The sequence below is a fragment of the Corythoichthys intestinalis genome, chromosome 1 (genome assembly GCF_030265065.1).
Source record: "Corythoichthys intestinalis isolate RoL2023-P3 chromosome 1, ASM3026506v1, whole genome shotgun sequence".
Classification (NCBI taxonomy): domain Eukaryota; kingdom Metazoa; phylum Chordata; class Actinopteri; order Syngnathiformes; family Syngnathidae; genus Corythoichthys; species Corythoichthys intestinalis.
Window position 1 is genome coordinate 63724184 of NC_080395.1, and position 14131 is coordinate 63738314.

The 14131-nt window shown below is 40.6% G+C and overlaps 1 protein-coding gene across 1 annotated transcript in view; it reads left to right on the forward strand.

Moving 5' to 3' along the window:
• Positions 1-6087: 6087 nt before the first annotated feature.
• strc1 (stereocilin 1) overlaps positions 6088-14131 on the forward strand; it is a gene marked incomplete at its 5' end in the record, with an annotated part of 41200 nt that continues 33156 nt past the window's right edge. The window contains 7 exons of the mRNA XM_057830455.1: positions 6088-6784; positions 6871-6895; positions 8004-9354; positions 9434-10234; positions 11445-11510; positions 11596-11706; positions 13421-13575. Coding sequence (XP_057686438.1) covers positions 6088-6784; positions 6871-6895; positions 8004-9354; positions 9434-10234; positions 11445-11510; positions 11596-11706; positions 13421-13575 — 3206 coding nt within the window. The remainder of the gene's footprint in view (positions 6785-6870; positions 6896-8003; positions 9355-9433; positions 10235-11444; positions 11511-11595; positions 11707-13420; positions 13576-14131) is intronic.

The window sequence follows — 14131 nt, forward strand, 5'->3', positions numbered from 1 at the left end:
TTGCCAATTTTTAGTATGCAAGCCTCATTGAGAGTACGAGACAGTTGTAAGTTTCAATGGTTCTGTCACAGCTATTTCTGATGGTTCTGGGGGAGGCATTTGATTCACATTGCCGGTTTATTGTACACTCGGCGTGATACAATATATGCCACATTGTGTTTGGGGGGAAAAAATCCTTAAAATAAGGAAACATATTTTGTATCTTTGATTTTAAAAAGGCATGTCATATCTACTTTTCAAATGTATTAATGAAGATTGATTTCAGATGGAGTTGTTTTTTTTTTCTTAAATTTTTTTATTTTAGCACAATGTCAGTGAACTGTTTAAACTTAGCATGTAGAGGATACAGTTTGCTTTGTGGGAAAAGTCCTGAGTTAATGTTTGATCAAGGCACTTTTTCTGCAAAGACGTAAGTCTTTCTCAAGTGTAGGAGTGACCTTAGGCTTTTCCCTGTCTGGGGTCGCCGCAGCCTGTCACTTGAATGTTTTATTTGGCACAGTTTTTATGTAATTGTGTGGGTGGTTTTTTTTTTCCCCTTCATTTGCTTTGTGTTTTTTTTAAACCCCTGCACCCTTCAATATCTGTTATGCTATTTTACCTGCAAGAATTATATGTGCAAAAGATGTATTTAAAATGTTTTAAGACATCTTTGTTATTAGCCACTAGGCTATGTACTATTGTAAAGTGTATATACAGTTACATTCAATTTCTGAAACAAAGTTTTAAAGTTAAGTCTCGTGCTTACTTTTATTTCTCATGACTATGTAAGAGGATGCTTAAGATATGCAACTTCACATTTCAGTAGTTTAAAAGGTGGCTGTCGACTAATGATGTCCCCAATCTGATCACTATTTCGGAGATCGGGTCCGATTGATCAGAATCTGGTGGGAAAGGCCGGGTTTTAAAAAAAAAAAAAATTGGGGGGGGCTGCATGGGAGGTCTGGCAGGCAGCCGTCCCAGTCGAAATGGATTGGACGTCTATCGCCTTCAATGGCAGTTAAACATCATCACTCAATGCCAGCCTCCTTATTTCAGATAAACCTCCATCGCTGTCAATGAAAGTTAATGAATATAGGGCTACAAGCCATAAAAACCCGGCGGTATAAGAATGAGGGATGTCCCCGATCCAATCACATCACTGGGCCCGAGCATGTAACTTTTTAGAACATCATAATCAGTTAAAGATCTTTTTTTTTTTTTTTTTTTTTTTTTTTTTTAAAGCGCTACAAAGCAACAAAAAAAGGTGTATAAGGATATCGTCAAAAGAATCAAACGTTTGTTTTGTCATAGTTGACATTTTGGGAAGATTGGACTATGGTAATGAAGATAGCTTTTTCATATTATTGTTAAACAAAAAAAATTGTAATAAATTGCTAAGGTATCAGATCGGTACTCAGCATCTGCAAATCCTCAAAATCAGGTGAGTCTGATGCCATGTCGACACGTAGCAGGATATTTGGCAAAAAGGAACTTTTTCTACAGTTTGGCCTATCATCCACACGCACATTTAAACAACGGTTCTTAAAAACCTCGTCCAGAATGAAGATGTGCAAATTCTGCATTTGTAGCGCTATCATGTGGACACTGATAGCCGAAGATTTAACTGGAAACTGCACTGACTGCGACAAACTTCGTCCCTACGTCTCACATTAGACCAATGTTTACATTTGGATTAGACAGGTGCTTTTTTCCATTTATTTACAAACTTGCTGTGCTTCATATTAAAGAACGCATGCGAAGAGTGGGGGTAATACCATTATTTTTCACGCATTGTTATAAATCTGCTTAAAATGAATAAATGCGGTTGGCTGTGGAAGCTTTTTTTTTTTTTTTTTTTTCCTTTTCTACAAACGTCTTTATGTAGACATAATTTTTCCGGAAATATTAGGGCAGGATCCTTGGTTTAAAAAAAGGGGTGGGGGGACCTGCAAGATGTAGACATGGCCTGAATCGAACTCTGTTGCAAAAATATGTAATCAGGACAAACTTACTGTCGACATGCAGAGACCTTCAGTTTAAACAAAAAGTTTAGGACTCATATCGGGCTTCTGAGTGAAATTCCAGGATGAACTTAAAATGCAACTTTTGGAGGGCTGCGGCGGGGGCTCGTGGCCCGGGTCGGCGGACAGGGTTGGGGACTGGCGTGGGGTTGGTGGTGCGTCCCCTCTTGCCATCCCCAAGGGCCGGTAGATGGGTGCGCGGGTGGCCCGGGGGACCACCCTGGATTCCGGGGGGGGGGGGGGGGGGGGGCTCCTTTGCTGGGCTGTAGGAGGAGGGATGGGCTGCGCTGCCCATGAGGCCCATGATCACTCTGGATGAACTGCAGAGATCTACAGCTGAGGTGGGAGAGTCTGTCCATAGGACAACAATCAGTCGTAAACTGCACAAATCTGGCCTTTATGGAAGAGTGGCAAGAAGAAAGCCATTTCTCAAAGATATCCATAAAAAGTCTCATTTAAAGTTTGCCACAAGCCACCTGGGAGACACACCAAACATGTGGAAGAAGGTGCTCTGGTCAGATGAAACCAAAATTGAACTTTTTGGCCACAATGCAAAACGATATGTTTGGCGTAAAAGCAACACAGCTCATCACCCTGAACACACCATCCCCACTGTCAAACATGGTGTTGGCAGCATCATGGTTTGGGCCTGCTTTTCTTCAGCAGGGACAGGGAAGATGGTTAAAATTGACGGGAAGATGGATGCAGCCAAATACAGGAACATTCTGGAAGAAAACCTGTTGGTATCTGCACAAGACCTGAGACTGGGACGGAGATTTATCTTCCAACAGGACAATGATCCAAAACATAAAGCCAAATCTACAATGGAATGGTTAAAAAATAAACGTATCCAGGTGTTAGAATGGCCAAGTCAAAGTCCAGACCTGAATCCAATCGAGAATCTGTGGAAAGAGCTGAAGACTGCTGTTCACAAACACTCTCCATCCAACTCACTGAGCTTGAGCTGTTTTGCAAGGAAGAATGGGCAAGAATGTCAGTCTCTCGATGTGCAAAACTGATAGAAACATACCCCAAGCGACTTGCAGCTGTAATTGGAGCAAAAGGTGGCGCTACAAAGTATTAACGCAAGGGGGCTGAATAATATTGGACGCCCCACTTTTCAGTTTTTTATTTGTTAAAAAAGTTTAAATTATCCAATAAATTTTGTTCCACTTCACGATTGTGTCCCACTTGTTGTTGATTCTTGACAAAAAATTAAAATTTTATATCTTTATGTTTGAAGCCTGAAATGTGGCGAAAGGTTCAAAGGGGCCGAATACTTTTGCAAGGCACTGTATTTCTTGTTGTTGTTTGTGTTTCTTCTCTTCTCTTGTGTTTCTTTTCTTCTTTTCCCCCATAATCCCTTCCTGTTCGCTGCTTTGTCATAATAAACGAAGTATGTTGAGTGATCACAATGGGATTATGTCAGACTCTCAATGTGAAACATTAAAACTGTTCAGACTATCCGGGCACTTAGACTTTCTTAGACCATTCTCCGTGTCAAACAGCTGAACAGGACAGGTTTAAAAAAAAAAAAAAGAAAGAAGCGCATTATAATCTAAGAAGGACATTTAATTTTAAAAGGATTAGGAACAGAACAACAATGAGATGTTTTGTCATAATAAATGAGGTATGTTGAATGATCACAAAGGGAGTATGTCAGACTCTCAATGTGAAACATTAAAAGTGTTCAGACAATCCGGGCACTTAGTCTTCCATTCTCTGTGTCAAAAAGCTGAACAGGACAGGTTAAAAAATAAATAACATGCAACTTTTATCTTTTCCACTGCCAAGCTTAATTTGACAGGTGAATTTGTAGATTCACGTCCACCTGTTCAATGTTTCAGAGGTGTGTACACAATTTACCATAATCTCAAGGACTATTGGCCTCCAATCTCACCCTTATACTGTGTGTCCTAATGACAATGTGTTATGTCTTAATCATGAACTCCTTGAGGCAGAGGTCATGTAAGTCGCGCAGCTAGTCTGGTGTCCCTTTGCGTGACTCAGGTTTCCAACGACACGGTTTCAATCAACATGGTTAATATTTCATGTCATACCGCCCAATTCCGGTTTGTGTGTTTCGTGACCCTCACTTTGCACCAACTTTGTCTTAACCATGTTATTCACACTGTGCCCTCCTTGATTACGTAGCTGTGGGAGTAAAATTGCAGGTCGGGTGGAGAGGCACCGCAGAGTCATGGAAGTCAAATATCACGAGGTCTTGGACGGATGATCTTGCTGTTGATGTTTGATTGTGACTTGGACAACAGGATAAAGCAAAGTGGACTCGTTCTGTTCATTTTTTTTTCTTGACTGAATAAATGTCAACAATGAGAGCTGCTTTTGTGGTTATCATCCTAATTGGTAAGTATGAGTGAGATTTTGGTGTCGTATTGAAAAATAGTTCAATCACTGGATGATAGGTGTATTTATGAGTTGAACATTTTGGCACATTAATATTTACTGCACACTTGAACTCCCTGGTATCATTTTTGGTCCCTGTCAATCAAGTGTTCAGATAGTTACATTTTTGGCTTTTTTTTTTTTTTTTTTTTAATTCTTTTAACACTTCATATCTTTTTAGTAACTTAATTCGTTGTATCGCAAAATATGTTTGCACACCGTTTAATTGTATTTAACTTGGTTATTGCTAAACTGTTTTGAGAATAGAAACCACAAATCTGAATTTATACTTGATGTGATTTTTCTTTTTTTCCTCTTCTCACTCTAGTGGTTCAGGAAAGGCATTTCACTTAAAACTGCTTTTTCTTGTAGTTTAACGGGGGACAAATCAATCTACTCTGTTTCCATGGGAAAAATATTTTGGCATATTAGGATTATTGTATGTTAAAATGGGTTTTAATGGGGACAACAAATGGTCCCAGTAATGGTATTGTGGAGTGTGATGGATTTTGAATGTTCAACTTTTTAGAGGCTGTTTAAAAAAAAAAAAAAAAAAAACTTTGTTTAATAAGTGTTACTATCTTGTTTGTAAATTTCTGTTTGTCTATATCAGACATGTCCAAAGTCCGGCCCAGGGGCCAAATGTGGCCCGTGGTCAAATTTCATCCGGCCCCCAGCCTCTGTCATAAAATCACTAAAGTCTGGCCCGCACACAGACTTAATAAATTGGTCATCAGTACTGCTACCAGCATATGAAGTAGCTTACACACTAAATGCTGCTCCTCATTTACCCACTAAAAGGCAGCAGTACCCTAAGCAACATTACCCCATGTGACCCTTTACTCCCAATTTTCTAAAATGGTGACAATCAACAACAAAAAAAAAGTTGACTGCGACGGCCGACGCTTCAAGGATAGGTGGGGCAATGTGAGGCAATATTACCAAACAAGACCTGCTGACATATACGACAAGATTACAGGGAAGATACTTATCGAGAAATTGAAGCAACTTGAAGCTGGTTTAACTATACAGCAGCATTATTTCGCAAGAGCCTGAGAGTCGAAAGAGAACGCCATAAAGTCTTGTTGTGAGATGGTTGAAATCATTAATTAAAAAAATAATAATAATGAAGCAAATGTGACACACAGAATGGCTTGCTAAAATTTCCTTAAATATATTGTTCCACATAAAGGACGTCAGCAAAGGTCGGCCCCCCACATTCTTACCAAACCAAATCTGGCCCCCTTTGCAAAAAGTTTGGACACCCCTGGTCTATATACATGGAAAAATTGAATAAAAATATTTGAACGAGAAAGAAAAAAAAAACTGCATCGCCCTCTAACGCTTAAATTTAAAGATCTGTTGACAATTGAACAAAATAAAATGCTCACTATCATAAGTACCATAAATGATCCCATGCTGCTCCTTGGGTTAAACAAGCCATTGGGTATTAAATGCCCTCACTGACCCAACAAACAAGCACACCTGCACGTTTGGGACACTGGAGTTCGCAACACCACAGATAACTGTGGGCCAAAAAAATTAAAACCAGTTTAGCAAACAAAACGGTGCAAGATGCGAAATGTTAAAAGAACTGATATGGGTCGAGCCACGTATTACTAGAACTCCATCACACAACCATTTCTTAACAGTAAAGATCCAGTCGTCTTAATTAATAAACTTGAATGCTTCCTTATCTCTACTCACAGGGATTTCAAGTGATGCCAATCAAGAAACTCTGAAACCCAGACTTATACAACGGAATAAGGGCCAGACCACTTTAGAAGCAGAAATCCAAGGAGTTATGGATCAGGTTCATTCTTTGTATGGTGAAAATAAAACCAGTCACAGCATTGACACGTCCTCCACCAACATGAATTCATCTTTTGGTGTTTTGACAGATGTCTACTCTGTCTTCCAATCACTGCTGAGAGAGGGGTTTATTGATGATCTTCCAAAAACCTTAGTTTGCATTCTATCTGAAAGACACGATTGTGGAGAGGATGCAGAGCTAACAAAAACAGTTTCTCGTGAATTGGGTAATCCGCTGCTGATGTTATTATCATCCCTGAGATCCAAGACATGCGCTCCTCTAAATGATGGAGAGCATAGCAGTTTTGTGAATGCCCACCTAAGGGCGGGAGAATCCGCTGCTACAACACTGATCAACTTTCAGCAGACTATTTTAAACATTTTAGAAAGATTGCCTCTGTCTGCAACTTTTGTGAATGCAGCAAGTGGTGTGGTGGATGCAGCTATTTCCTACATCTCCAACATCATGGCGACATTAATTAAAGTACCAATGGATTTTGTCAAAATTGCATTGCAATTTGGAATAAGAATTCCATCTCTAAATAACAAAGAGACATGTGAGCAAGGTAATGTCTATCAGTGTTATTCTGCAGTATTGTAACTGGTATAAGTTGCTTTTGTTTATCCTTTTGAATTTTTTCCATCACTTCAGGAGATCTCAAGCAACTGATAATGTGGTGAGTCATGGGTATTTTTCCCTAAAAATCACATCCACCAGTCACATGAGCTGCAAAGCCCACCGAAATCCATTCTATGTTTGTTTATTTGCATTGGGCTCTTTCTCCACCAGTTTTTGTGGATTTGTTTTAGATCTGGTAACAATGTAGTATAAACCCAGCCTATGAGTTGCTTCATTGGAACTGAAAGCAATACAAAAGTTATGTGTGTAATTTATGGTCTTCTGGGGCTCCAAAGCATGACATTGAAAAGTACGGTATTTCATATTTCATCCCTCTTTAGCACAGTTCATCCTCACGAGGGTAGCGGGGGCTCTGGAGCCTATCCCAGTTAACTATGGCAGGAGGGAGTGTAAACCAGGCACTATTTACCAGCTAATCACAGGGTACAATTTTGGGAGGCAATTCATTTTGGGACTTCTAGCCCCTGCGTTCCACTCTAGTGGCCACTGAGGTCCCCCTAGTATGGGCTTAGTTCGCACACAGAGTGGGTGTATAATTCTGGTTCAAAGGCAAAACAATTTTTTGAGCTGCAAATGCCCCAGATGGAGCTCTTCAAGACTGATTAATTGGCGCTATATATATATATATATATATATATATATATATATATATATATATATATATATATTAAATCCCCTTTCAGCCACTACGTCTTAAATTAAGGGTGAGCAAACTGGTCCTCATGGGCCATAGTGGGTGCTGATCTCTGGTCCAACTAATCCAACAGAGAGATTTTAACCAATGAAGTTTTTGCTGAAACAAGAAGCACCTGACTGAGATCAACAGATTGTGCTTGCTAGACGACAGATTGGTGAAAAGGTTTCCTCTTGATGGGTTGGAAGAGAAACACCAGTCCTTTGTGGAATAGTTTGCCCACCCTAACCCGATAACGATACTGGAAGGGATTGACCCCATCTCTATTGTATACTTTTGCAACAAACGGCAACCACATTTTGCTTTTGTACATGATTTTCGATCTCATTATATCTACAGATTATCTCCAGTCCAGTAAATCAAATATTTCCCATAACAGAGACCACGCAAACATTTTGCTGATTTTTGTACTTGCTTTTATGGGTGAATGTTTTTTTTTTTCCTTGCTCAGGGGAATGAATCACAATGTAAGCTGGTCCTTCACCAATTCATTCATTGATATCATTTTGGAGAACCTCATGACTCCAGAACACTCTGTTTGCACATATCCAGGTCCAGAATGCCACAGTCCTCGTTCCTTGAAACAGACCTACTTAGAATCAGACACTGATAATACCCATGACATACTCCTGAGATGTGATCGCAATAATCTATCCCAGCTCAATGATACACTTTGTGCTGAAATTCTCAATGGCTCGAGAAAACAGACGTCCACATCAGTTCTTGTCTTATGTCAGGCACTCAGTTTGCTCAGTACCCGGGAGATTCAGCTGGTATGGAGCAATATGTGCTATGTTATTCAGGCGCTAGTGTCCCCAATCCTCCGCAAGTCGTCGGACTGCAGTATTGGAGACCCACATCTCTTTTCTGCGAGTAGCCCACATGCCTCCCTCACACTTCACCGAAAAGCCAGAGAAGCACCCAACTTCCTATTGCTTGATTGCAACTACGATAGCTGGTTTGAAAACCAGACGGTGGATGCCATCCTTGTTTCTCTGTGCAGCGACAATGAACGGGAGGAGTTTGTGAGCCATGTGTGTAATAATGCTTCACTCATGAGAAAGTTGCTTTCAGACCAGTTGAACAGTTGGTTGTATGGGTACTGTGCAAATTCCACAGCAGACCACAACTACCTCGTGGGTCAGTTCTGCGTCTATGAACAGTGGATTGTTCAACCTACAGTTGTGATAAAGCCACACCTCTTGGAGTTCTGTAAGAGTCTGGATAGCCCAAGACTTACAAAACTGATCTGTGAGCACATTGGCTTCTTTATGTTGTTATTTTCCAACCCAGAAAATGCAAGGTTTATGCCAAACTGCTCGATTACGCCAGTTCCACAACCGTTTCCTTCCCCGGATCCACTTTTGCAACTATCGTGTCACTACTCAGACTGGAAAGATGTGATGCATATTACGACGGATATTTTGGCACATTGTATTCGCATTGATCCCACAGATTTTGCAGAGAAGGTTTGCACCAACAAAACATTTCTAGACAGACTGTTAGGTAATCAGGACAATGCCTGGCTTGTGGGTCACTGCAACACTGCTTTGGTTTTTCCAACTACTGTGGCTCCCAGACCCTTTCACATCTTGGACTGGTGTAACTACAACTCATGGAAGAATCGCCAGGTGGATGATTCAGTAGTGGGACTGTGCTGGCAGCATGACCAGCTTGCTTTTCAAAGGAATGTCTGCTGCGAGCCGTCTTTGTTTAATCAACTTATACAGAACCCCCAGAACAAATGGCTGACAACAGTATGCACCGACAAGGAAAAGGAGGAAATAGAGGTTATACGACAGGTGATATTTCATCTGGATAATTCGATTTAATTGGTATGCCTACATTAATTTTATCCCATCTTTTTAATCCCCTTTTCAGGTGTGCAAGTATTCTGAATGGACTCGCCCCATCGTTGTTGACATGACAGAGTTGGCTCTCTGTAGTGAAAGGGACACAAAAAACTTTACCTCCAAAGTCTGCTCTAATGAAACAATCCTGCAGAACCTGATGCTTAATCAAGACAACACTTGGTTGATTAAGTACTGTGCCAATCATTCAAATGAAGGTAAAGATGGAGAGGATGGAGGAGATGGGTCAGGATTCATCCCTGCAGAGCATTGCCAGTATTCTACCTGGAGTATATCCCTTCCAGATGCAGTGCTTTTGACTCTCTGTTGGCAGCACGACCAGTTCAACTTTGTCTTATCCATCTGCTCAAATCCTGCCCTTCTCTACTTGTTGACACAGGAGCCATCTAACATATGGGTGAGCACCATGTGTTCCACCTATGTCAATCACACGACCACAACTAACAAAACTTCAGAAAAACTTTGCTTGGCCAAGCAAATAGTTAAGCACTTCAACTGGACCTGTCCTGTTGACTTCAGCGCAGTCTGCCAGCCTGGGGCAAGCCAGGACCTGGTCATGTACTTGATTATACGCTGCTGGGCACAGAGTCTGAGGTCCAGGGTGGCACATCTGGTGACTCCAGCTATTGCTTCAGTGTTGGAACAAGCTGTCAGCACCTCTGTTGTAGTTTTGCTTGCAATGGAGGAGATCCAGAACACTTCACTGTATGTCACTAAAAATATACGGATTACTGTCCTAGACTCTGTGGTTCGGTATCTCGAGAGGGAGAACAACTTCAACAAAAAGAGGGTCTTGTTACAGTGTTTTGGGGTAAGTCTGTGACTGTTTCATCATTTTGCTGTTGAAAATTCAGAACCTGAATTCCCTTCAACTCAAATACATAAGTTACCATGGAAACATACCCTCCATACTGCTACATGATGTGTACAGTACTGGTATGCTGTCTGGGTAACCTGATTGACTTTAACATTTCTGCTGATAGAATGGCACCACTCTGTAAGCAATCTTAAAAAATCTTTCAAAATGTTGCTAGACTATACAGTGGTACCTCTACATACGATCGCTTCGACACACGAACTTTTCGACATCCGACGTAAAATTTGACTCGCCATTTGTTTCTACATCCGACGACATGCTCGAAATACGACGACAATGGCAGCACCGCAGACGAATGCACGGCGGATTTTCTTGTGTGACAAATCAACACAGGTTTCAGAAAAGGTTGGTACAGGTGGTGAAACAAGGAAAAAGTTGACGCTTACCTTCTAAATAAAGATGCAAATGACAGAAAAATATGAGCGTAGGGTGGGCATCCGTGAAATGGCTCAACAATACATCTCCACGGTCCACCTCCGACCATCGTTCGCCAGTCTTTATAAGTTAAGCTGACAATTCTTATTGTGGTAACATCTCCAGAGAAATCGCCAGCTTCGCCACGTTTTCAGCATTTCTTTCACAACTTATTCAACACAAAACGCCTGCTGTCTGCCGCAATTGACGATGTTCTCAAGAAAGCATTGAAAGCGAAAGTAAACTTTCACCCGCTCCCCTCCCTCTTTGTCACGTCAGCGCCGTGGTGCCTTCAGGTACAGAAAAAAACGTCCGCCTTATTAGAACCCATTTCGTTACACTATTAAAGGAATTATTATTATTATTATATTATTAATCCGATTTTTATTTATTATTTATTTGTTTTGCTGTATGTAATTGCCATTTGTAATAGTACCAGCAGTATTTTTTAAGGATTTAGTGCAGGTTTTTGGGCTGTGGAACGAATTAATGGAATTATAATGTATTCCTATGGGAAAATCCTGCTCGACATACGACCATTTCGACTTACAAACAAGCTCCTGGAACGGATTAACTTCGTATGTAGCGGTACCACTGTATTTACATTTGTGCAAAGTCTTAGAATTCACTCAATCGGACAATTTAAGGCAGAATACCTTCCCTTCTTCCGCTTTGATCATTGATGTTATTACACAGAATGTTGGTGCAGCTCTGCATTTCTGTTTTGCAGACAGTACTAACAAGCTTGATGCAGACAGAACAGAATGGAACTCATTACGAATCTCAAATTATTAAGGTACATGAGTGAAAGGTGAACGACGTCTGTCATTCTATCTGCACATTTCCGGGAGGTTTTGACACTTTTTTTTTTGTGGTTATAGGAATACTTCAGCTTACCATTGGCCAACTTGAAGTCAGTACTTAGTACTGCTCACATCAAAACTATCAGACTGATTCTCCAATACTATGCAATAAAACAGCATACACTGAAGGTGATTATACTGTGATCTATACACTTACTGTCAGTATTCTATCCCCAGTTTTTCCCTGGGTTCCTGTTTTTATTTTACAGGCTGAAGGCCTGTCAAGTCGCCACTCATGTTGTTGGAGTTGTCAGAGTGTACACTATCATTTATTCCTCCGTTATTGGTGGACGGCTCATAATGCAATTTGCTCAGTATGTTCTACGGATGCATAGTATACGTATCGATCCTCGGAGCCTGATTTGTTTTTTTTTCTTTTTAAATATAAGAGCTTATTTATTTATTGCGAATTCATTGGTGCCTGCGTTGCCTCTAGATTACGACTCTTAAGAGTGAGCCAGTAGAGGGTAATGTGGACCTATTGTTGCTTGTGGAATGTTTTTAAGACCGCGATTCATGCTCGTTTTGGGATAGAGACACAAAACTACCAAATAAAACACTGTGGATTCAGAATACACTCCTATGGTGTCATTTTTTGACCGTATAGTGAAAGAAAAGAACGCGTTGGAGCATCACTTCCGGATTTCCAGGGAGAGTTACTGTAATGGACAGGTGAGTCTACGGTACTTGTGCAGGTGGAATTGAAGGGTTATATTTCAATTGGATAAGACGTGACAAAGCAATTTCCATATAGGAAGTGCGGCTGGAAGGCTTTCATTTCTATTGCAGGCTATAGACCATTGGTTCTTAACCTTTCTAAAGGTACTGAACCCCACGAGTTTTACATATGTATTCACCGACCCCTTCGTAGTTTAATAAGAACAAGCTTTTTTTTTTTCAAATTCAAAAGTGATATAGCTAAGCTAGCGAGCTAATATCTACTGTAAGCGAATTCCTGTCCAAGTTTAAAATTGTCAACAAATAATTTTGCCTTCTGCTGTTGATTTTCATGCTGGAAAATGATATGAAACTCTTGATTTCACACTGTTCCTTTTGTTGTTTTCATGTCTACATCCTCATTTTATTGTCGCATCACATACTGTTTTCATGGCGTAAAATGAGGCAAAGATTTTTTTTATTAATTATTTGCGCAGTCCACGCTGCCTGTAGGTCTATTATACTTCCTCATCCCAAGTGCGAGTCAATATTCCACACAGCAAACCAGTTTCTCCTTCCATTAGGTAGAGGGCTAGCAGTTGAAAGAGTGCAACAAAATCTGTTAATTGGGGGAAAACCAGTCCAAAACGTAGTCGAAAACATCACTTTGCCTTTTTTCAGCATATTAAAATGGGCCCTGTGTGTCTTAACCTTCGCGGAACCCCTGGGGTTCGATCGAACCAAGGTTAAGAACCACTGCTATAGACCTATCAAGCCGCAACTCAAGTTGTTGTTATTTTTCTTCTTTCTCTGGTTCTTGTGGACACTAACTTTGAAGTCCTACTCCTCCATCATTAATGAACCGATTGTCTTGAAACTTGGTAGCTATGTAGCATGGGTTGTATCGTTCCCTGGAGCCTAATTTTTCCCTCAGTTTTTTGTATTAGGCCTGATTAAATAATTGCGGACGTGTTGCCTGTGGAATACAAGCTAGCCAGTAGAGGGTAGTGCGAACTTATTGTTGCCTGTAGATTAAGAAATGCCCGTAATTTACAAGTTAGCCAATGGAGGGCAGTCTTCAGCCTGTAAAAGCACACTAGTGCTTGTTTTACATACAATGCTAATGTCACATTGTAAATATCCTACGCTTGTTGGCTCATACCTAATGTTGGTTGTGTTTTTGTAGCTGACAGATGTGTACCTGTCCACCCTGACATCAGTGCTGTTCCAGAGCCATCTGGCAAAGGATGCAAGTCTCTTTTCAGAGCTCGCGCCCCTTTTCAAAGCAGCAAACCCTGTTGACATCTATACTTTGCCATCCCTGCAAAACAACGACAATGTGTACGGGACACCATGTTTACAGTGCCTTGCAAAAGTATTCGGCCCCCTTGAATCTTGCAACCTTTCGCCACATTTCAGGCTTCAAACATAAAGATATGAAATTTAATTTTTTTGTCAAGAATCAACAACAAGTGGGACACAATCGTGAAGTGGAACAACATTTATTGGATAATTTAAACTTTTTTAACAAATAAAAAACTGAAAAGTGGGGCGTGCAATATTATTCGGCCCCTTTACTTTCAGTGCAGCAAACTCACTCCAGAAGTTCAGTGAGGATCTCTGAATGATCCAACGTTGTCCTAAATGACCGATGATGATAAATAGAATCCACCTGTGTGTAATCAAGTCTCCGTATAAATGCACCTGCTCTGTGATAGTCTCAGGGTTCTGTTTAAAGTGCAGAGAGCATTATGAAAACCAAGGAACACACCAGGCAGGTCCGAGATACTGTTGTGGAGAAGTTTAAAGCCGGATTTGGATACAAAAAGATTTCCCAAGCTTTAAACATCTCAAGGAGCACTGTTCAATCCATCATATTGAAATGGAAGGAGCATCA